Source organism: Phyllopteryx taeniolatus, chromosome 8 (genome assembly GCF_024500385.1).
Source record: "Phyllopteryx taeniolatus isolate TA_2022b chromosome 8, UOR_Ptae_1.2, whole genome shotgun sequence".
NCBI classification, from domain to species: Eukaryota; Metazoa; Chordata; class Actinopteri; order Syngnathiformes; family Syngnathidae; genus Phyllopteryx; species Phyllopteryx taeniolatus.
In genome coordinates, this window is record NC_084509.1 from 16,990,001 (window position 1) to 17,015,264 (window position 25,264).

At 40.7% G+C, this 25,264-nt stretch overlaps 2 protein-coding genes across 12 annotated transcripts in view; both read left to right on the top strand.

The window, feature by feature from the left end:
- The window catches only part of bicra (BRD4 interacting chromatin remodeling complex associated protein), a 57,219-nt gene extending 53,739 nt beyond the window's left edge, over positions 1 to 3,480 (top strand). For 8 of the 9 annotated variants that reach the window (XM_061781844.1, XM_061781847.1, XM_061781843.1 and 5 more), the window contains one exon: positions 1 to 3,480. This exon is cut by the window's left edge and continues 213 nt beyond it. In XM_061781844.1, the coding sequence (XP_061637828.1) occupies positions 1 to 1,262 (1,262 nt within the window). In that variant the 3' untranslated portion in view covers positions 1,263 to 3,480. The other variant, XR_009789701.1, reaches the window with a different exon arrangement.
- A 2,028-nt stretch (positions 3,481 to 5,508) lies between these two features.
- ehd2b (EH-domain containing 2b) lies at positions 5,509 to 24,214 on the top strand. Of its 3 annotated transcripts, none has more exons than XM_061780861.1 (8): positions 5,509 to 5,735; positions 9,733 to 9,897; positions 10,154 to 10,391; positions 12,183 to 12,359; positions 16,769 to 16,866; positions 19,380 to 19,792; positions 20,107 to 20,271; positions 20,673 to 24,214. In XM_061780861.1, the coding sequence occupies exons 3-8, from the start codon at positions 10,171 to 10,173 to the stop codon at positions 21,231 to 21,233; spliced, it is 1,635 nt and encodes a 544-aa protein (XP_061636845.1). In that variant the 5' UTR covers positions 5,509 to 5,735; positions 9,733 to 9,897; positions 10,154 to 10,170; the 3' UTR covers positions 21,234 to 24,214. The 3 variants fall into 3 exon arrangements, with proteins under 3 accessions (XP_061636845.1, XP_061636844.1, XP_061636843.1); XM_061780860.1 differs by having other exon boundaries at positions 9,849 to 9,897; XM_061780859.1 differs by lacking the exon at positions 9,733 to 9,897 and having other exon boundaries at positions 5,513 to 5,735.
- The last annotated feature ends 1,050 nt before the right edge of the window (positions 24,215 to 25,264 follow it).

A 25,264-nucleotide genomic window follows, 5' to 3' on the forward strand; every position in this document is an offset into this window, starting at 1 on the left:
CTGTCACCGTCCCTCCTCTAGCCCCTCCTCCCGCCTCCTTCCCCCCGACAAAACTGGTCATAAAGCAGGGCGGTAGCGGGGCCTCGGTGTCATGGTCCAGTAGCTGCCCCCCTCCTCCCAGGGCAGCCGAACTGGCCAGCCAGAGCCCTTCCTTGACGCGCACAACTGCAGCATCATCAATCTTCTCCTCCACCTCTTCTAAAATGGATGACGACGACGACGCGCTCCCACAGAGGACCAGCAAGCCCCCCATCAAAACCTACGAGGCTCGGAGGAGGATCGGCTTGAAGCTGAAGATCAAGCAGGACCAAACGGGCTTCGGTAAGGTGGTCCACAACACAGCCCTGGACCCCGTGCACACCTCTCAGCCCAACACACCCAAATCCCAACCCTCGTCCACTCCTGTGCCCGCCGGGGTCATCAGAACCCAGTCACCTGTGTCGGTCACTACGGCGACCACTCAATCCAACCTGGCAACCTCTTCCTCTCAGAGCTCGTCCTCCACGCAAATGAACGGCACCCTGGACCACCACAATTTGGCCTCCGCCACCCCCGCCCCCTCGCATACCACCTGCCGCCTCCCCCTCAGAAAGACTTATCGGGAGAATGTCAGTCCCCGTGTCCGGCCAGGCGTACCAGGTGGCGGCGGGGCCGACGACTCGGCGCCCTACCTGACCCCTGCGCACGAGAGGACGGTCATAGCCAGCGTGAAGGTGGAGAAAAGAGGTCGGGACCCCAGCTCAGGCTTGCACCATGTGGATGACGTGTTCAACCACGCCATCAAGGGGGTCAAGGGAACCGGAGAGGATTGCTCGGAGCAGGACGCCGACTTCCCCAAATACAAGCGGACGAGCGGGAAAAACAAACAGAGGCAAGCGGGGACTTTTAGGATGGACCAGCACGCGCCGGGGCCGCCTTCGCCGGAGTTTCCTTTGCTCCCTGCCAAGCGCTGCAAGTCGGACTCTCCCGACATGGACAACGCCAGTTTCTCCAGCGGCAGCCCCCCCGACGCCTCCCTCAACGAACATTTGCAATGTGCCATCGACAGCATCCTCAACCTGCAGCAGGAGCCCACGTTACGCGGGCACCACCACAAGGGCGGTAACGGCCGGACACACCTGCGCTCGGTCCCCCCGCACAAACCCTCGGGGCTCCCGTCGTCTTCCTCCGCCTCATCCACGTCGTCCTCCCTGGCCCAGCACCCTCAGGTCAGTGGCTGCGGCCACAACGGCAGCCTGGTGCGGCAGACTCAGACCAGATAACAGCCCCACCGCCCCCCGGTCCCACATGAACTGACAAGGGGAGGGGGGCGCCCGGCAGAATAGGGAGGGAAGGTTGATGACTCTGCCAGGTTTGTCTGCGGAATTTTCCAGTCATATGTTTTTGTTGTCTTGTTCTGTCCGGGCTTTTCCTTCTTTTGTCACGTGATCATGCCACACTTTCAATTTTGTCTCCCCACAGTGTTTCTAAATCATAGTTACCCAACCTTTAGTGAGCCAAGGCACATATTTTACATTTGAAAAATCTCACGGCACAAAACCAAGTAGAAAATCAGTTAAAATTTCAGGATGAACCTAAAATGCACTATAAACTTTTCAAGTGAACCCCACCTCTAAACTTTTGAATGCCAAACAGTACTTTTTGCAGAACTTGCTGTTCTCTCACAAGGATCTGAATAGTAACATTCATGTTTGATCTATGAAAATTCCCAAGAATGTCCACTTCTATGCCTTTCTGACTCTTCCGGTCTTTTCCAATAAATGTCATGGTTCATTTAGCATTGGTATTTAAGTCCTTTTCATCATGCTGTTTACATTTTGACATCATGAAGACTAACATTTGATCAACAGTACCTCGCCGTTAAACAGGATGATCTCAAAAGAAAGTGACCACTGAGCTTAGTGTCATCAGCAGGTTGCAGCAGAGATACAGAGACTCGAAGACCCAAAGAATGGCATACATGTTGGAAATTTCTTGGACTCAAACGCCTGTTGTGAATTATTCTGTTCGGCTCCTTGTTACAGAACATCAAGTTATGCAACAGCAAATAATTGTACATTCAAAGGTTTACGCAAAGTCAAATTAATTTACCTGTAAAGGTTCTTTTAGGGGAAAAAGCATTTTAGGTTCATCCTAAAATTTTACTCGAAGGCCCAATATCCCTAACGTTTTGTGAGTCTTGTATTTTACATTAGAAAAAATCTCATAGCACTAGATCCGTCAATAGGCCGCCTTTGCTTTAGACAGAGAACCCAGTCTAAAATACTTATCATCAACATTGCTTTCAATACAACAGGTGAGAGAAGTGACTCGCGAGTGTGGAGATTCACACCCCTGTCCTGCCATTCCGGCATTCATTTACACATTAATTGTCTTGTCTTGCAGCCCTGCTTCTACCTCTGAAGGCGGACTTTTGACAGGTCTACAGAGAAGCTACCTGGAAAAATATGGGTTACAAATCCCTGCTTTTAAAAGGGTCTTCTTATTTTTGATGCTCGAGTAGAGTGATTCCTAACTTTAAATGTGACCAAAAGGCCAAAAAATGTATGACCAAAGCCAGTTCACATATTTCAAAAAATCTCATGGCTCAGCACCAAACAAAAATGCCACCAAAAGTAAATAGACTGAAGTAATGATGTTCACGTCTCGATTTACTCTACTTACTCATGTGAAAGCTTAGTGTGTTTAGTTGAACACAAATCTACCTTCTGCCATCTAGTGGAAGAACATTTAATTGTTTTGCCTGTCGCTATAAGGTCGTTGACTTACATGAACAAAGATTCATTTGTAGTATTTAAATGAGCATTTTTGGACCAATAAAGTGAAATTACATAATTTCCCCCGGCATATCTGATGATCTCTTGGCATAGTGGTTGGGAATCACCGTTTTAAACAACGGCCAGTTCAAAATAGTGTCGTACGAACGCATTCAATTTGCTTATGCGCACGTATCACAAGCACTATGACAAGGTTCTAAAAATAAATAACCTTTTTCAAGGCCCACAAAGCAGAATTGGATTTATAGTTATCAAAGTCAAAACATACAGATTCTCACTTTTTATTTGTATTTAAATATATATATATATATATATTAAAGCAAGTTAGTTAGACCTTGTTTGACCTCCAACCTCAGAGGCCTCGATACATTTCAGTCAGCAGGGGGCAGGCCAGGCTCATCCCTAAACTCTCACCTCTCCCCCTTCCTCCCAAATGTGATACTTTTGTTTTTGTTTGTTTTTTAATCCAAGCCCAGTGGACTAGTCCAACTCAAGTGCAGCACAAGCGTACACAAACGGTGGGGTGGCATAGAGTGAAAAAAGAAAAAGGAACAATAATAATGTACAAAAAAAGACAGCAAGAGAATTTGAAGTATCTTATTACAGATTAATTTTGTATTGTATTTATTGTGTATAAGGATACTTTTTAAAAAGAAATGTACATTTAGTAAAACTGTAAATTAAACCTTGCTTTTATGAATCACGTCCTTGTTTTTGGAGTCATTACATGTGTAACAATCATTGCTGCTCCATCACCATCATAAATTCAATGTGGTTCTGTATGTTGGGACCTTTTTTCCCCCCTCATGGGAAGTAATGGAAATATAGATTCCAGGATCAAACTAAAACTTATATGTGCAGGTGATGCTTTGAGGAACCTTTTAACAGTCATTTGAGTGTACAAAAAAAGTGTCACTGTTAAGAGAAAAAGGTAAAAACCAAATTTTAAAATGGCGTAAGGAAAAATATATTTTTTTAACAAATTTTATTTTTCTTGACAACTCTAAATTCCCTGTAGGTGTGAATGTGAGTGCTAATGGTTGTTTGTTTGTATGTGCCCTGCGATTGGCTGGCAACCAGTTCAGGGTGTACCCCGCCTCCTGCCCGATGATAGCTGGAATAGGCTCAGCACACCCGCGACCCTAGTGAGGAGAAGCGGTTCAGAAAATGGATGGATGGATGGATGGATGGCTATATATATGACAAAAGTAGCTTTTCATGAAAAAAATATTTTTCAAGTTAATGAATTTTTTTAATTTTTGTTTTAAACTGATTTATTTCAATACTAAAACCCAATGTTTTAGATCACATAGCACTGTTAACGGTCACACAAGTGGAAAAATAAATTGACCACAGTTTATTTTTTTTTATGAAATGTTTTTTCTTGAAAAGTTTTATTCTTTTAGGTGATAGTTTATTCTTTTTTTCTTTGTAATTTCTCATGTTTTCATTCCTCCCACATTCAGAAAATATGCACGTTAGCTTCATTGAAGCCTCAAAATTGTCCTTATGTGAGTATGAATGCTTGTCTATATGTGTCCTGCGTTTGGCTGGCAAACAGTCCCGGGTGAGCTCTTCCTCTCGCCCCATGACAGCTGGGGAAGGTTCCAGCTCAGCCGATACCCAATGCGGACAAGCGCTATAGAATGTTTTCTTTTTTAGTCTTATTAATTATAATTAATGATTCAGTCAAATAAAATGTTAAACATTAATATAAATGTTTTTATTTTACTGTTTGTTTTATCATTTACAATAAATCAGCATAAGTAGATAATATAAATACAAATATCCATTATTTTGTGAAACTCTTATCCTCATTAGGGTTGCGGCTGAGCTGGACCCTAACCCAGCTGATTTTGGGCAGGTTAGGCTATGGACAAATTTGTCTTCAATGGCCTGAACATGCATGTTTTTGGAATGTGATTGGAAACTGGAGTACCCAGAGAATACCTACTCAAGCAAACCTGGATTTGATCCCCAACCTCAGAACTGTGAAGCAGATGTGCTAACCACTAGTTCATTGTTCCAACTGCAAATTAACAAATGCATTTTAATTCACAGATTTTAGGGAAGAAACTTCCATCCATCCATTTTCTGAGCCGCTTCTCCTCACTAGGGTCGCGGGCGTGCTGGAGCCTATCCCAGCTGTCATCGGGCAGGAGGCGGGGTACACCCTGAACTGGTTGCCAGCCAATCGCAGGGCACATAGAAACTAACAACCATTCGCACTCACAGTCATGCCTACGGGCAATTTAGAGTCTCCAATTAATGCATGTTTTTGGGATGTGGGAGGAAACCGGAGTGCCCGGAGAAAACCCACGCAGGCACGGGGAGAACATGCAAACTCCACACAGGCGGGGGCGGGGATTGAACCCCGCACCTCAGAACTGTGAGGCTGACGCTCTAACCAGTCGGCCACCGTGCCGCCTCGGGAAGAAACTTCTAAAGGAAAAATATTACTGAATTGTCGATCACGTAAATAAATGCTCAGTGGGCTATCTTAAAGAACAGAGCGGGCTGTATGTGGCACCCCGCGCCTAAACTCTTCAGACTGTTGTAGGGAGGGGAGGGGTGGTGGAGGCAGTGCACTACTGTGTCACAAGTAGCAAGATGTCATGTGAAGGCCTCGTGTGTCATTTCATAAAAAGATAAAAGCCCGCTCCGCCCAAAGGTTTATACACAACGCTCCCTCCTCTGGAGTGTTTTGGGCTGTCCTCAGCGTTGCCAGGCATCCCTGCTTACATGCATAAAACGGGAGGAGGAAGAATAGGAGGAGGAGGAGCATCCAAGTAGGCGTGAGGAAGAGGGCTGGGGAGAAAGAAGGGGGAAAAAAAGAGCAGGGAACGACGTCAAGCCTCGCAGGAACGAAAAGGACACCCTTTTTTACCTTCACATACACCCTGTTTTGTCTACCAGGGGTACACCCTTGTCAAGTACTTTACAGAGAGGAGCGTCACGGTAATAACCCACTTTTGTATTCCTAAATGTGTTCTTTTTTATGTAAATGTGTGCTTAAAGAATTAAAAATCTGCTGGAATGTAAAATGTTTGAAATTACACGTTAAAACGCACTTTTACAGACTTTTGTGTTTTTTCGCAGTACATGATACTGGTTAAATTTCTCTGTAGACAACGGACAAGGAAAGATTGAATTTACCTGACATGATGTGTTTCTGCTAAAACATCTGGTAAATTTAAGCCTTTCTTTGCTGTCATATACAAAGAAACTTGTTTGGGTATTTATTTAATATATATATATTTATTTGGGTACGCTGGCTCCCTCAAATGGTATGCCAAAGAAATACTGAATTAAATGTTCAAACGGTCAATAATGTTACAGTGGCTGCAACTTTCTTTTTTTGATATATATATTAAATTACATTTGGAAACTGCAGTTTGGTTGCATTTAACTTTAAAGAACAATACAATACACTTTTTGAGTGAACCCCCAGTATTCGCAGGGGACCACGAATAGCGAAAATCTGTGAATAGTTGGCAGTCTTTATAATTGCCATGGGGGAGAAAAACACAAATAAGCGGCACTTTCTGCAAAAAAGGGCGATAGGTAAATAGTCTTCAAATAGGTAAGTTTGCGAATACAGAACTGCGTATATGCGGAGGTCCACTGTATTTAAGCGTAGTGTTAATGTTCAAACTGTGCATAACGTTATAGTGTCTTAAATATTTTTTTATCTAGTACAGTTCAGTTGTATTTAACTTCAAAGTACAAAACCAATTCCAATGAAGTTGGTACGTTGTGTTAAACATAAATAAAAACAGAATACAATGATTTGAAAATCATGTTCAACCTATTATTGAATTGAATACACTACCAAGACCAGATATTTAATGTTCAAACTGACAAACTTTATAGTTTTTATCAAATAATCATTAACTTAGAATTTTATGGCTGCAACACGTTCCAAAAAAGGCGGCAAAAAAGACTGAGAAAGTTGAGGAATGCTCATCAAACACCTATTTGGAAAATCCCACAGGTAAACAGGTTAATTGGGAACAGGTGGGTGCCCTGATTGGGTATAAAAGGAGCTTCCCTGAATTGCTCAGTCATTCACAAGCAAAGATGGCGCAAGGTTCACCTCTTTGTGAACAAGTGTGTGACAAAATAGTCGAACAGTTTAAGGACAATGTTCCTCAATGTACAATTGCAAGGAATTTTGGGATTTCATCATCTTCGGTACATAATATCATCAAAAGGTTCAGAGAATGTGGAGAAATCACTGCATATAAGCGGCAAGGCCGAAAACCAACATTGAATGCCCGTGACCGTCGATCCCTCAGGCGGCACTGCATCAAAAACCGACATCAATGTGTAAAGGATATCACGACATGGGCTCAGGAACACTTCAGAAAACCAATGTCAGTAAATACAGTTCGGCGCTACATCCGTAAGTGTAACTTGAAACTCTACTATGCAAAGCAAAAGCCATTTATCAACAACACCCAGAAACGCAGCTGGCTTCTCTGGGCCCGAGCTCATCTAAGACTGACTGATGCAAAGTCGAAAAGTGTTCTGTGGTCCGACGAGTCCACATTTCAAATTGTTTTTGGAAATTGTGGAAGTCGTGTCCTCCGGGCCAAAGAAGAAAAGAACCATCCGGACTGTTATGGGCACCAAGTTCAAAAGCCAGCATCTGTGATGGTATGGGGCTGTTAGTGCCAATGGCATGGGTAACTTACACACTGTGAAGGCACCATTAATGCTGAAAGGTACATACAGGTTTTGGAGAAACATATGCTGCCATCCAAGCAACGTCTTTTTCATGGACACCCCTGCTTATTTCAGCAAGACAATTCCAAACCACATTCTGCACGCGTTACAACAGCGTGACTTCGTAGTAAAAGAGTGCGGGTACTAGACTGGCCTGCCTGCAGTCCAGACCTGTCTCCCATTGAAAATGTGTGGTGCATTGTGAAACGTAAAATACGACAACGGAGTCCCCGGACTGTTGAACAGCTGAAGCTGTACATCAAGCAAGAATGGGAAAGAATTCCACCTACAACGCTTCAACAATTAGTCTCCTCAGTTCCCAAACTTTTATTGAATGTTGGTAAAAGAAAAGGTGATGTAACACAGTGGTAAACATGACCCTGTCTCAACTTTTTTTGGAACGTGTTGGAGCCATAAAATTCTAAGTTAATGATTATTTGCTAAAAACAATCAAGTTTATCAGTTTGAACATTAAATGTCTTGTCTTTGTAGTGTATTCAATTAAATATACGTTGAACATGATTTGCAAATCATTGTATTCTGTTTTTATTTGTTTAACACAACGTCCCAACCTCATTGGAATTGGGGTTGTACAATAAGTGTAGTTGTGGTTACAGTTATATTTAACTTTTAAGTAACATTTTTAAAATGTTTACCTCGGGACCATTTCTTAACTTTCACGTGCAATATATTTTGATTTATTTTAAGTACAGTTTTTTTTAGCGCAATGTAATGTTCCAACTGGTCATAACTACTTTGACTCAAACTTTTTTTTTTTTTTTAAATCCAGTACAGTACATTTAAGTACAGTTCAGCTGTATTTAACTTTAGTGTACAATACATTATGCATTATATTTTTAAGAATATTTTTATCTCAAACATTGATTAAGGTAAGATGTTTTGAGGTGGTAATTGGTTTAAACGTTTGAGAACCACTGCTCTAGTACTATGGTGAAAAAAAAAAAAAAAAAAAAAATATATATATATACACATTTAGGACATATATGCAATGCATGGCAAAAGTCTTTCATTGCATTTGTATACAGTGGAAAAGCTTTTCTTCCCGCATCCTCCTTACATGCCACAAATGGATTCCCAAGCCTTAAAATGCTCTCACAAGTCTCCTGTTATTGCTTTCGCCATGTTGTTACTTTTTTTCTGCATGGATCTTGTGACATGTCAGGATTGTTCTGTTTTTCCTCTCCACCCCACTAATGATTCCAAAAATGGAGAAGTTGCCTTCACTAATGAGCGGCGCCTTTTTAGTCAAAATAAGGATCCCCAAATGGAACTTTTTTCCTTCTGTATACACAGTGGATGCTGTGAGGCAAAAAAGCAGAGGGGGTGAAAAGGAATGTCTTACTCATTTTGCACTGAAATCATGAACTGTGGCCTGAGCATGGGCTGGGTTTGAAAGTGTTCCAGCATGGAGCACCAGCTTTTTCCAGGCATGCACTGACAATGCTAGGCAGCCTCCTGGAGGGCTCAAAAAAAAAAATTCCACATCTGCACTCGAGGTGCAGCACTCCTTAATAAGCAGCTGCCTGCCTGGCCCAGGCGTAAAAAAAGTAGGATGGTCTTTACGGATTGCAGGGATGTCCAAACCTTTTTTCTGCTGAGGGCCACATACAGAAAAATGTAACGGAGGAAGGGGCGGGGCTGGGATGTAGATGGTTTATGAAACACAACACATGCTTTGCAGTTAACTGTATTTGAAGGGATTTTTAAAAAAATATTTTTAAGAATCATCCTAAATATATTTTCATAAAAGTAGTGATATCTTCAAACATTCAAATGTCTTTACAATTTTAAATTTGAAATTGTGACCAATCTTTGTTCAAATATACAGACAGCATTTACAATTTTAAGTTAAGTTTTTTTCAAATTTTCGTTAAACTTAAAAAGTTTTATTTTGTTACACCCAAATGTATTTACAATTCTAATTTTAAAAAATGTAGAAAATTGTCATAATTTTTTAATGTATTCAAAAGTAATTTACAAAAAAAATAACCGTCAATTTTTTTTACATTTTTATTTTTGATTTAAAAAATAGTGCGCTATCTTTTCACATTTTAACTTTATCTCACACCCTTTTGATGCAAGCCACATTAAATTGTATTATTAGAATGCATGCGGCAGGGATCAAATCTCCCCAGGCATGACTTCTGACACTCGTAACATATTGGGAATATCATCTAACTATTTCCTCCTAATGTTCACACTGTAGATTATTTCCCACTTCAAACGAGATCTTTTTGGAGCGAGGCCTCAAGGACGACGAAGTGACTTTCGCACACAAACACAGGAAACATCTGAAGCTTTTTCTTTTTTATTCCTCAATAGGAAATACATTACAGCCCTTGTGCATCCAAGAAGCTCCCTGTGTCACTCTGTGAGTAGGTCCACGTCATGCAAGTGTAAAAAGAGGTGAACCTCTGCTTACAATAAAACGTCAATGCATAACCACAAAGTTGCGGGATCAAAGCCACTATCCAAACACCATTATTAAATGTACATATACTACAGAGAATGTTTAAAATCAGATTTTAAAATTCTTAACGGTGACATTGTATGGAAAGTTGCTCCCCTGTAAAGGGTCCCTCGACCCAAAAGGTTGGACTAGCGTCTTCTTGCTTTTTGTCTTCCAGGTCAAGATCTCGTCGAGATGTCACGCTGGGGGCGTAAGAACGTAAAGAAGGCTCCGGAGGTGATCCGCACGGTGACAGAGGGACTCAAGTCTCTGTACCGCAAGAAGCTGTTGCCCCTGGAGCAATATTATGGCTTTCACGACTTCCACTCGCTCAGCCTGGAGGACGCTGACTTCGACAACAAGCCCATGGTGCTGGTGGTGGGCCAGTATTCCACCGGGAAGACCACCTTCATCAAGTAAGTCACTTGATCATTCCCAATCACTTCACTGGTCCGAAAGGTAGTATTTATTTGCAACAAATAATAGGCATCTTCGTTCATCAACCTATGCCAGTGACGTATAGTGACAGGTAGAAGAACAAAATGCCCTTCCACTAGATTGCAGAAGGTACCCAGGGGTGGGCAAAATTTTGTGCTTAAGGGCCTCATTTGATTTTTTGTATTATTATTTTATTAGTACATTTTGTAATAGTAAAATACAGCCTTTTTTAAATGAAAGAACTTTATTTTCAGATTTTTAAAATATATTTTTTCCCATTTTTTGATATTTCAAACATTTTCAACTTTATTTTTTGTATTTCACTAACACAAAATGTACTATCCAACCATTGTCTTCACTGGTTATCCTCACTAGGGTCGCAGGCGTGCTGGAGCCTATCCCAGCTATCTTCGGGCGTTGAGGCGGGGTACACCCTGAACTGATCGCCAGCCAATCACAGGGCACACATAAACAAACAACCATTCGCACTCACATTCACACCTACGGGCAATTTAGAGTCTTCAATCAACCTACCATGCATGTTTTTAGGATGTGGGAGGAAACCGGAGTACCCGGAGAAAACCCACGCAGGCACGGGGAGAACATGCAAACTCCACACAGGCGGGGCCGGGATTTGAACCCTGGTCCTCAAAACTGTGAGGCAGAAGTGCTAACCAGTTTTTTACCGTCTCGCCCAAAATGTACTAATGAAATCATAATTAATTCACCCATTTTCATTTTGGATTCTTTTATTTATAGTTAATTAACCAGTTATTTAATCAAATAATGTCAAAATTGTTAAATGTATACATGTGATTTTGTTTATTTTACTAATATTTCTTATTTGAAATTAATTAATAAATCCATTAACTAATTATTTGAAGAATGAATAGACAATAAATATAAATGAATAAATACATTTTAACTGACCAGTTTTAGGGGAAAAAACTGCTAAATTAATGCAATAAATATTACAATTGAGTTACATATCTGTACTAAAGTTAGCATTTTTGCTTGAGTATGTATTTGCTGCGTTAGCTGCTAGCTATGCTAACTGGTCAAAAACAATCTTAACTATAAAAAAAATTAAACTGATAATAACGTCTTTTATTGAAAAGATGTGTAGCAGGGTTGCCTTTTATTGAATGGCATACTCCATAATGGCTGAATACATTGAAAAAGTGCAATTAGATTGATGTTGTCATTTCCGCTAAGTCATGTAGCTCACTTTTTTTTCCGCTTCCTCTTGATGGCTTTTAGTAACAGGGCTAAGTGTATGTTGAGCGACACAACTTCAGAGCACAATTACTACTAAAATGTCTGTGATACAACACAATGTTTGAACAGTTGCAAGGAAGACAGCAACAAAATCAGACCTCAAAAAAGCTGATTTTATCTGTTGTGTTTGGTATGTAATTTGGTTATCAAGATACAAGACAAAGAAACATTTTAGGGCATTTAGTATTTTAAATCATATTTAGGGATCACTTTTACTACAGTGATGGTTACATCTTGTCTCAAGACAACTAATGAATTTACACAGCAAGCGTATGTTTCTGTGTTTGGGTGCATGGATTATTTTAAATTTAATGGGTGAGGGGCAGACTGAAAATTTCCTACAATTCTGGAATTACGTTTCATACGTTTCGTGACATGTTGGTTTGGTGGTGTAATGTAAAATATGTGCCTTGGCTCAATAAAGTATGTAAAACCACTGAAGTAAGTCATTACCACAGAGGTGGGTTAAATAACCCGAGTGTGATTGACAGGTACCTGCTGGAGCAGGAAATTCCTGGCAGCCGGGTGGGACCCGAACCCACCACCGACTGCTTCACCGCCATCATGCACGGCGAGGTGGAGAGCGTCATTCCCGGGAATGCCCTCATCGTGGACCCAAACAAGCCTTTCCGGAAGCTCAACCCCTTTGGGAACACCTTCCTCAACAGGTGAGGTTAAGATGGAAGGGAGGGAGTGGGAATGTTGTCAGGTCTTTGGAATTTTTCAAGTGTGCTTGCCAAAATTCTGCCCCTTGCCTTATTTGTGGAAAATTGGAGAGAGGGAACATTATCAGGAGGGAGGGAGTGCGATGAAAGCTCAGAGAGGAAGTGTAATGGACAGAGACAAGGCAAGTTTATTTGTATAGAGCTTTTCACCATGACCTCAGACGTACTTCCAGGTGGCAAAAGCTCAAACATTCTCTGAGTAAACAGCCCTTCCACGTCATTTGAACAAGGCAGAGTGAGTGAGAACAGGGTAAATGGCTTGAATGATAATTTTGATGAACAATAAGACAGGGTCCCTGTGTAAAGGGCGTCCACATATTCAATCGCTCAATGTGCAATGTGTGTATCTTATTTGCAAGCGATGGTTCGGTCCAGTCGGGTTTGACCACATTGGCTTTAGTGTTAATGGCATTTATATTAACGCCACCACACTTAATCGGTCACATACTACTTTTACCGTCTGGAAGCAGTAGAGCGTGTTCTACCGGGATATAGCAGCCAATCATAGTGCAGTGGCATGTGTCCTGGAGCCAGTAATATTGGAGCAGGGCGTGTCCTTCCAGGAAAATGCGCTGGATTCCTAATAATGTTGGCTGTTACCTTTCCAGGTTGTCTCAATTGTAATTTGCTTCCTTTTTTTCTAAAAGTGTTTCTGCTTTTGTTAATTTGTTTTCTGAAATGTAAAATTGTTTCACAATTTGTTACATTATTTTGCACTTCCAGGATGAGATTTTTACTGAAGACTAGTACCTTCTCTCTCTACGAAAGTCTTCTCTCAGGACTAGAACCTTCTGTGTGGACAATAACTTTCTCTCGGGAATAAAAATTTCCCTCAAAATTAAAACCTCTTTAAATGAGAATCTTCTCTCAGTACTAGAACCTTATTTTTGAAAGAAAACCTTATCTTGGAACTCGAACCTTCACTTGGGACTAGACCATTTCCTTGGAACTTTTCTCACGACGAGAACCTTCTCTCTAGATGAAAATCTTCTCTGAGGTCTAGAACCTTCTCTTGGGACTAGTACATTTTCTCAAGACTCGAACCTTCCCTTGGGACCTTATCTTCAGATGAGAACTTTCTCTCCGCACTAAAACCTTCAGTTGGGACAAGAACCGTCCCTTGGGACTTGACCCTTCTCTTGTGAGGGGAATCTTTTCTCAGAACAAAAACTTCTTGGATGAAAACCTTCTCTTGGGATGAGAACCTTCTCTCAGAACTAAAACCTTCCCTTGGGACTTCAACCATCTCTTATGATGTCAATCTTCTCTAAGAACAAGAACCTTCTCTTTGGATGAAACTTCTATTGAGATGAGAATCTTCTCTCAGGACTGAACAGATTCACTTCACAGATACACGTTCAATTTCTTTTTAACATTATAAAGTGTCACAAAAGTGTAAAAACAAGTTAATCACTGTTAACTTAAAAACAGAAAACCATGAAATCACTCATCTTTGATGAAAAGTAAGTCCCAGGGAAAAACCTTCACCTCTTTATTAAATGTACAAGCAATGTTTAACGTCACATTACACGCTTAACAGTTATACGATACGAGTGTAAATATAAGGCAACCCCTGTTAATATTAAGTCAATCATGCACCCGAGTCAAACGTGAATGAATGTCATTCGTTTCCCAGCTTCTGTGCATCTCGCACAGCTCATTTTTCAACGTTCTTAACTACATTCTTACAAGTGTAAAAAGAAGCATTTCTGTGTCTTGTTTGGACAGAAGATGAAAGACAGAGGCCAGCAAGGAGTGAGGTGGGGTGTCAAAACAAACAAAACCAGTGATGGACTTGTTAGGCTAGGAGAACCCGAAACAGAATTTCTCCTGGTCTTTATTTTCCACCATTGACGTCACAGGCCAGCGTCCAGGCAGGCAATCAAAATGGCTCTGTCATAGAAATCCCGGGACTCCCGCTTTCGTGTTTGTCTTTGGGGGCAAAGCAGAACACTCGTTAATCTCAAACTGTCTGCATCATATAAACTTACATTTAATTCATAAAAGTAATTTTTCAAGTCACATTTGAACAATCTTAACTGGCTCTATTTATTTTCTATAGCGCTTGTCCTCTTTAGGGTTGAGCTGGAGCCTATCCCAGCTGACTTTTGTGCCAGAGGTGAGGTTCGCCCTGGACTGGTCGCCAAACAATCGCAGTGCACATATAGACAAAAAAAAAAAAACTCACAATCATACCTATGGACAATTTTAAGCAGCGGTTCTGAAACATTTTGGGTCGAGGGGACACCTTTATAGGGGAAACATTTTTCCAAGGATCCGTTAATAATGCTAACCCCAATTAAACATACGTAACTACCATGTGTACCCATAAATGCCGTAGGAATTAAAACAGACAATAAAAACAGTATTGAGACGTAAAAACAACGTGATTGGCTGGTGACCAGTTCAGGGTGTACCCCGCCTCTCACCCAAAGTCAGCTTGGATAGGCACCAGCACACCCGCGACCCTAATGAGGATAAGAGCTTCAGAGGATGGACTGATGGACGTAAAAACAATCGCACTTAAGTGCAGATGAAGAAGATTCCCTTCGCAGATGAGCTTCACGCATTTATTTTGTTTAACATTCCCAACAACATTTTAAGTGTAAAAAGAAGTTGACTACTGTTAATATTGAGACTAAAACAATCATGCACTTGAGTCAAATGCAAATGAAGAACATTCGCTTTGCAGATGAGCCTCACACGTTTCATTGTTTTCCATTCATAGCTGTTATACTAGCATAACAAGAAGTTCAGTAATGCTAATATCTCATGCATGTCATTTTTTAACATGCTTAAATACATTCTTACAAGTCTACAAACCACTGTTAATGTTAAAATGTAAAAATAGTAATACATTGAGTCAAAAGCAAGCGAAGAAAATGTCATTTTTCTACATTCTTAACTGTCGTACAAGCATAAAAATAAGCTAAGCAATGTTAAAATCAAGACCTAAAACAATCAGTAAAGTTTCTCTTTCAGAGAAATCTCAGGACTCCCGCACTGGAGTTTGTCATTGTTTGTCTTCCCATCCGGGCGAGGGTCGGGAAGTGGGGCGCTCGTTAAGCTCTCGGGCCACAGGAAGTGGCGTTGTTGTTGTTCCAGAGGCGCAACATCATTAGTGAGCCTTATTGTTTGATTCTGGCATCGGGGACGCCGTTTTTCCATTCAGGAAGTCCGAAGCCATGAGCTCTCCCTGACACAATGGAGCAGGCGTTTTCCATTCCCCTCGAAGCCCTCTGTGGTTTTTGCTCAGGGTTGGGCTACATTTCAGTTTTCAAAGTTTAAAAAGTTTATTACAAGAATAAAACAATAATTCATGTTCAGATTGTATTATTTGTCATTAATTTTGTCGTAATGAATAACCATTTTACAGTAAAATAGTTTATGAAATATGAAATGTGCAGTGGAAATGAAATATTAATTAAAATTATTTCAGTAATGATTTTAACTTTTATTTAAAATCTATGTATCATCTATTTATGAATGACAAAAAAATGCTTATGATATAATGAATAAAAATTGCATATAAAATATGTGAAATAATGTATTTTAATTATATGATAATTCTCATTTTTATTGTATTATGATGAATCAATTAACCAATTATGAAATGAACCAAATGAATAAAATGAAAAGAAATGAAACAATGATACAATGTAATGTATTTGAAATTGATTAATTTATAAATACATATTTTAAATTTATACTTTAAAACTACCCATTACCCATTTCTTTTTACATGTAAAACGTAAACTATTTTACATATTTTGCATTTATTTTGTCATTCATTTTACTAATACAATTATTGATTCTCATTTTTCATTGCATAATTTGTAAGTAATATTTGTTTCAATAAATAAAATGTTAAATTGTTATGTATTTTTTTATTTTACTAACACTCAACTGATCAACTAATTATTTAATGGGATAAATGAATAAGATAAATATAAATGAATAAATATATTCAGGTAACCAATTATAGGAGGGACAAAAACAGCTAAATGAATGGAACAAATACAGTGGTACCTCGAGTTTAATTAGTTCAGTTCAGTTTGTTGTAACTCAATTTTCTCGTATATCAATTTCCCCCACTGAAATTTATAAAATGGCCAAAAATAACACAATATTGTATAAAACATACCTAATAAAGCATAATAAAAGAGAATGTAAATAAATAAACTGGTTTTATAAAGTGTATTTCCTGTGCGTACTGTAGTATTTGTGTGTTGGATGTGTGCCTTTAAGAGGCGTGGCCTAGTGAGTGATCGCATTTAATAGGATCCAAGAATGGAGCGCACTGTCCATGCCCACTCCTGTTTTAGCTGATGCACGTCCATCTTGTGTTGCAGGTTCCAGTGTGCCCAGATGTCCAATCAGGTGCTGGAGAGCATCAGCATCATCGACACGCCTGGAATCCTCTCAGGAGCCAAGCAGAGAGTGAGCCGAGGTCAGAAAGGCAGAAAAGGAAAGGAGGGATGGGATGCAAGCAAGCCATAATTTGGTGGTCCGCAAAATAATTTGCAATTGATTGTTGTTTTCTTTCTTTCTAAGTGCACACCTGCATACGGGGACTTGCACACCAATAAAACAAACATACTGAAGCAATTACTCCACCCTACTTTAGTTGTGGGCCAATTAAAAGATCCACTATTATTATGAAGTATCATCACATAAATCTGACATCCCTGCATGCATGCCGTCTGCCACGCTCTTTTCTCATGTCAAGTGGTACAGGTGAGGCAAGGTGACCGCAGCAAAATATTTACTGCTTTGAAGCAGTAAACCTACCTCATGTCAAAAGTTTCTAATGTAGATAAATTACTGCTTATGTAACGTATGAATGGGGAAAACTTTGGGTGAAAATCTGCACAATTGACGCTGTGACGATTATACTTTCAATGAGGACTTTTTTTTAGTGTGAGGAGTACACATAAGCTAATGACAATGGATAAATAGTGAATTGAATTCAATTAAATTTGGTCATGTTGTTTTTAAACGGGTCATGAATATTAAGGTTGAAAACAAATTCCCGTAGCTTTCAGGCCTACACATGGTAGTTATTTTTGGGATATTTTGGGATCATGACGTGGGTCCTTGGAAAGATTTCTCCCCTGTAAGGGGTCTCTCAACCCAAAATGTTTGAGAAACCAACATTGCTGCAAAGTCATGACTTGTAACAGGCTACTTTTTAAAAAAGTCATCAAATCTGTTGCGAAATGAGTGCAAAAAGTCACACGTCGAACAAGTCACACACACTTTATTGCTACACACGTTGACACGCGAGACATTCATCCAAAAAGATGACATCATGTTGTTGTTTCCACATACTGTAGAGCTGGTACGGTCCACGTCAGTGACAGTATGCCTCCAATCCACAGCTGAGGGGAATGTTCCACCTGGTGGCATTTATTTTTTTTAAAAATGTAATCAGCAGCATTACATCATGGCTTAAGGTCTTTGTAAAATAAAATACTATAAAATAAAATCCTTATTATTGTTATTTATTTTAATATAATAAAGATTATGCATTTTAGATGCATTAACTATGTAATTGTGTATATAATAATTGTTATATATTAAGTAATATAATTGTAATTAACTATATATTAAGGACATGCAAGCGTTATATTTTTTTCAATTATTTTCCTGTAAAACACTTAATATTAATAAACAATTTGGTTTTTATTTCATACATTTTATTTCTGTGTATCTTCTAAAAAGCTCTAATGATATTAAAATAATGTCTGGGTATTTTTCTTCTTCTCAAAACTCACTTTCAGAGGGCCTATTGTTAGAAAGAAATTTAGCAAAACACAGAAAACGTGAGCACACAACACAGCAGATAGCTGTACTTTCACTGCTAGATAAAGTGAACTGATGGTGGCCGGATGTCTAGCGCTGGAGTGTCTGAAGTTTACTCATTAGTCAAACTTTTGCTCATAACACAAAGAAAAAAAATCAACTGAGTGATGGCTCGTAAATTAACAAAACTCAGAAGTTGGTGCAGTTAGAAGTCAATGCACAACTATATTAATGCAGTGGTCCTTTGAGATGTGAGTGACCCAACTTCAAATTTTTTCAAGATACAAGCCGTCGTTCGGCCAATTTTTTGCTTTGACTTGGAGCAAAAATTTGAGATAGAAGATATGGTGACACTGAGTTCAACTCAACTCAATTGACTTCACAACAAGTAACAGTTTGGCAGACAGTGAACAATTCTTTAAAAAAAAAAACTTCAAGCTGTTTATTGGCACGCCCAGTTTAAATGTACTGCTGAAATAAACAGAACAAAGACAATTACATGTTGTGTATTTAAAACAAACAACGACCTTACAACAGTCCACTTAGCTTCTTGCTAACAAACCGTGCAAGACGCCATAAACAGGCTAACGAATAGCATCAATAAGGCATTGTAACCATTTAAGCAACAGATAGTTGAACACGAACGGTGGCACAACGGACGTAGACAGACAATATAGCAATATGCACAGACATATATTCTTAATCCTTTGCAAAAAAAAAAGACTGATATTACTGCAGCTTACTGAGTCAGCTGGGAAACTCTTCCTTGAGTGTGTTGCAGCACAATGTCCATTGAATTGAAGCAAAAAATGTGACAAAAACGGTTTAATTCTTTACATTCTATTTAATTATGTAAATGTTTTATAAAGTTGAATATTATAGATTGCTAGTTTTCTCATTGAAACATTACATTTTTTTGTGAGCCCCTGAACGAAATAATGGTGCTCAATTTCCATTTTTCTCAATGGAAAAGAGGATTTGAGATCTGAGTGTTTTGAGTTTCGAGCCTGATCACAAAACTAATTTAACTTGTCTCTTCAGGCACCACTGTATCGGCAACAATAAACATTTTTCGTGGGGTGTCAATTACTTTTACAGGTTTTGGCTGTTGGCTCAGGCTATTCCAGCTCTGACTTGTTAACCCCTTCTTGCCCGCAGGCTACGATTTTCCCGCCGTGCTGCGCTGGTTCGCTGAGCGAGTAGACCGGATCATCCTGCTCTTCGACGCCCACAAGCTGGAGATCTCGGACGAGTTCTCGGAGGCCATTGGTGCGCTGAAGGGCAACGAGGACAAGCTGCGGGTTGTCCTCAACAAGGCCGACATGGTGGGCACCCAGCAGCTCATGAGGGTCTACGGCGCTCTCATGTGGTCCCTGGGCAAGGTGTTCGGCACCCCTGAGGTTCTGAGGGTTTACATCGGCTCCTTCTGGTCCGAGCCGCTCATGGTGTCTGACAACCGCAAGCTCTTCGAGCTAGAGGAGGAGGACCTGTTCACAGACATCCAGAACCTTCCTCGCAACGCAGCTCTGCGCAAGCTCAACGACCTGGTGAAGAGGGCACGCCTGGTCCGGGTGAGTGTTTGTTTTTGGAGCTTGACTGTGTAGGACGAATTTAGGACAACTTGAGTACGCCAGATTAAGTAAAAAATATACACTTTTATCATGAAAAAAATACCTTTTTGTTCTTGTGAAAATTGCAACTTCTTTATTTATAGCATTCAGGAGTACACATGCCAATTTTGTTTAATTGACGTTAGGATTATAAGAGGGTCCTTTTCTCCAGGCCAAAAAGTTTCAGAACCCCTGGTTCAAGAGTTTCAAGACCACCTCATGAAGGAATTTCATATTACGCAGTGACAAAATAACTTTCAGTGTTCCGTCTTCAGGTGCACGCTCACATCATCAGCTACCTGAAGCAGGAGATGCCATCAGTGTTCAGGAAGGACAACAAGAAAAAGAACCTCATCTACCAGCTGCCCGTCATCTTCTCCAAGATACAACTGCAGCACAACATCTCCGCCGGAGACTTCCCCGACTGTGCCAAGATGCAGGTCAGCTGGATGGGTGGATGGATGGAAAGAGACCAATGGATGACATTGACGGAGAGAGGAACGCATGAGTGGGTGGATACATGCATGCATGGATAATGGATGAAAGAATACATGGACGAGCAGATGATGGCTTGATTAAGTGATTGACAGATGGAAGATTGAAAGATTGATGGAAGGATATAAGGACGGATGAATGGATGGCAGATGGATGCAAGAATGTGTATACAAGAAGAGACAAAGGGATCATTGGATATACAAAAGGACGAAGCAATGCGTCAACAAATGGATGATCTAATTCTCACTAACTCATTCACTGATTCAAACCATTGCAACTTCAAACTATTCAGCTCATTTGGGTCAGTTTTTCTACTAAAATGATTTCTTCTACTTGTGGTTGTCAGGAGCAACTGATGGTTCACGACTTCAGCAAGTTCAAAACCCTGAAGCCCAACCTGATGGCGGCCCTGGACGAGCTGCTGTCGGTGGACATCGCCAAGCTGATGCCGCTTCTGCGTCAGGAGGAGCTGGAGGCCGGCGAGCAGCCCGGCGTGCAGGGCGGTGCCTTCCTGGGCACCCGCGCCGGACCCTTCGGCGAAGGCGACCCCTTCGGCAATGAGGACGAGGAGGCGGGCGACGGCTGCGAGGATGAGCCTGACAAGTGGGTGGTGACCAAGGACAAGCCCAAGTACGACGAGATCTTCTACAACCTTGCGCCCAACGAGGGCAAGCTGAGTGGCACCAAGGCCAAGGACTGGATGGTCAGCTCCCGCCTGCCCAACTCCGTGCTGGGCCGCATCTGGAAGCTGTCCGACGTGGACCGGGATGGCATGCTGGACGAGGAGGAGTTTGCCCTGGCCAGCCACCTGATCGAAGTCAAGTTGGAGGGCCACGGTCTGCCCCCGGAGTTGCCCAGCCGCCTGGTGCCACCCTCGAAGCGCAGGCAGAAAGGCTCTGATGCGTGAACCAATCAATGGCTGGCTGGCTGGCTGGATGGATGGATGAATGGATGGATACAGTAATTCCCAACTTTTCATGGGGGATATGGACAGTTGAGATGTGTTTCTTCAAAATACTTTCTTGACACCAATTACTACTTTCCTTTTAGCTAGGCTTTGGCGACATCTTGTGGCACCTTAGTGCGTTGTACCAAGAGCACAAAAATGTGCTGAGAACCGTGAATAGTTTTTCAGCAAATAAGTATATATAGGTTAAAAAAAAAACATAAATAGGTGAATTTGTGAATCGTTTGTAGGAATTACTATTATTTCCAATATTATTAGTTAAAACAGTAAATATACCACAAATGATGACCACAAAACGTGTTAATATAATTTCAAACTCATCTTACAATACTACTCTTAAAAACAAAAAGAAAGTGACTGAACCAACAATCTTAAAAAATTGATATGTTATTCCAAAATACTTCCTTGACAATTGCTACATTCCTATTAGCGGGGTTTTGGCACCATCTTGTGATATCTTGGGCGTTATAGAAAGAGTAGAAAAATACATCGAGGCATGAATTCGGTGAATTCTCGACAATTGAGTGAAAAGCAAATATGCGGGGCTTACTATAATAAGTAATAATATGATGAACGGATAGACCAGTGGTTGGATGGACAGATGGTTACAGGGATAGGCAGCGAGATGGATGATGGTGATGTTGGACTGATGGAAAGCCGGATGGATGGATGGATGGACTCTTCTCATGCGTTGTCTACTTTGGAGGATTTGTGCTCCTGTCTCCCGCGCCCTAATATAAAATATGAATTTGAATTTGGCACAGTGGAGCGTCCCGAAGAAAAGATAATGGCCCTGGTTTGGATTTAAAAAAATAAAATAAAATAAAAAACTTGATGGCCGCGCCATTATATACACCTGCACACTTCAAAACAAGAGCTACATCCAAAATTTAATTTATTTTTATTCATTCATTCATTCATCTTCCGTACCGCTTATCCTAGGGTCGCGGGCGTGCTGGCGCCTATCCCAACTGACTCTGGGCGAGAGGTGGGGTACACCCTGAACTGGTCGCCAGCCAATCGCAGGGCACATACTGTATAAACAAACAACCGTTCGCACTCGCATTCACACCTACGGACAGTTTAGAGTCCTCAATTAACCTACCATGCATGTTTTTTGGGATGTGGGAGGAAACCGGCGTACCCGGAGAAAACCCACACAGGCACAGGGAGAAACACTGTGCTGCCAATTTGTTTTATTTTGTTTATTATTATTATTATTTTGCTGCGGAAATCCATTCAGTATATCCACTTGGGGCCGTGTAACAAACCCATTGTAAAACTAGTAAAGAGCTGAGTAGAGCACAGCTCTCTGCCAAGGCCAAACTCTTTGCAAAATGAGACCAAAAATGTACAATTTTGTTGATATGTTGCTGCATTCAAAACTATCGGGAAATCAGAAACATACCACTTGCCTAACTAAAAGCATAAGGATACAACTTGGTCAGACCTCCGCCAAGGCCATACTCTGAACAAAAATCCGACAAATAACCTATTGTATATGTTTTGATGCATTAAATATTGCTGGGAAATCACAAATATCTCCTTTGGACCTCAACTAAACCACAATAGTACCCCAATTGTTTGTAGAGCACAGACCTCCGCAAAGGCCTAACTCTTTACAAAAGTGGCAAGAAATTGACAAAAAAAAAAAAAATATTCAAAGATGTTTAGCTGCATTCAAAACCCCTGGGAAATCAGATATATCCCACTTGAAGCCTAACTGCAACCACAATCATAAACATATTTGTAATTTAGGATGGAAGTCAGTACAATACAGAGCTCCACAAACGTCAAACTATTTTAAGAGCACTTAAATAGTGTATTTTGTAGCTGATTTGCTGCATTCATGACCGCTGGGAAATCAGAAATAACCCACTTGAAGCTTCTGGGGTGAGACGTCAGAACATTCCAGTTAACCGTGAACAGAAATCATGGCAGAGGATCGTGATAAATTAATATTTGTTCTGTTTGTGAATAAACAATTTAAGCAAATAGAGTTGTATTTGCTGTGCTACATTCAAGGCTGCTGGAAAATCTGAATGGCTTGACTGATGGCAGGTTTTTTTACTCCCAAAAATGAATGCAGAGACAGATGCATTTACATGCAAAACAACTTATTAGATGTCCATATCTAGTATAAGCAATAATTACAGTGAACAATTCTTTTATTGAGTCTTTTATTGTCTTTTACAACATCTGTGGCCACGCGTGGTTTGTTTACATTCAAGTCGCATTCCACCAAGTTGGAAATTTCCGACTCCCCCAGTTTTATTGAATGTAGCATTTGTTTTGTTCAGGCCTAATTCATGGGAGGATGACATTAGAAAGACGTAAGGAAAAGACAGACTGTGCCATTTTGCTTCTTGGGGTGGAGTTTACCAAATGACACGATAGATAAAATAATACATTCCCATCCAGATCTCCACCAAAAATTTATTTTGGTTTTTCTTGGCTCCTGACTGAGCAAAACTCTTAATACTTTTCCTTGCCTGAGGTCAGAAAAGTCCAACATCCCTGTTTTCATGAAAGCAGCATTTATTTGTTCGTTAGTAGTCTACTTCCACTCTTGTATTGGATCTGATTAGATGGTGCAAATGTACCTAATGAAGTGGTTTCCTGGTAAATAAATAGTCTATTTATCATAACTACAAAGCATGATGTATTATAGCCTTTTGCCGTACACGCCGCTTAATTAGCTCACCTGTTGTGTATGTAGCCTCATTAGCATCTATTTTGCCACGTGAATGCTTTTGCGGCTTTGTTCGCACTTTGTTTTTGTGTGTATTTTTTGGGGTATGTCTCATTGTTCAAACAATTGCAATAAAGCGTCCACAGAGGCAGACAACTACGACTACTGTGCACAGCGCCGCCGTCTGGCCTCGCGTGGGCTACTACAGCAATAAAGTAACCTGACTGTGTATCATCTCAGCCTATCTGTTAATCCCATTCAATTGAACTGTACTTGGACTTGGATTCTTTCTCACATCACAATATTGCAGCCCATGTACCATCACTAGTGCAGTAATTTGAAAATCACCGTCCTAGACAGATGGGTGACGCTAAACTGAATTATTATTATTTTTTTGCCTCCACTAGCAATTGGGGGACTAGCATATCGTCAAAATCTCTCACAACGTGACCCCCAAAAACTCACTCAATTTCATACAATGGAAAGTTCGGGAAAAAAATTCCCCCAGCAGTTTCACTGATCGACACGAAATGACCATCTTTCATAATTGAACAAGAAGCCAGCCATTTTGGTTAGAGCCATGCATTTTGGGCAAATTCCTCAGGACCGTCTAAAATACTTAACATTAAAAACTGTGATCAGTCGTCACCAAAGTTTATATGGACATCTCTACCAATGCCAACTTCAACCTCTGAAAATTTCAGAACCATTACCCGAATATTTTGGATTTTATGGACATTAAGCATTTTCCTCTCCGTAAGCACTCACTATACAAAAAAAAGTTTAACGTCGCTTACTGACGAAAACATCCATCCATCCATCCATTTTCTGAGCCACTTCTCCTCACTAGGGTCGCGGGCGTGCTGGAGCCTATCCCAGCTGTCATCGGGCAGGAGGCGGGGTGCACCCTGAACCGGTTGCCAGCCAATCGCAGGGCACATAGAAACAAACAATCATTCGCACTCACAGTCATGCCTACGGGCAATTTAGAGTCTCCAATTCATGCATGTTTTTGGGATGTGGGAGGAAACCGGAGTACCCGGAGAAAACCCACGCAGGCACGGGGCGAACATGCAAACTCCACACAGGCGGGACCGGGGATTGAACCCGGGTCCTCAGAACTGTGAGGCTGACGCTCTAACCAGTCGTCCACCGTGCCGCCTCTGACGAAAACAATCTCCATAAAATCATAATATTGGAGCTACGTTAGGCATTTTAGACTGATGCAGTTCCAGGGCTCATACTATGACAAACTCATTTATAAATTTGCCCAAATGAG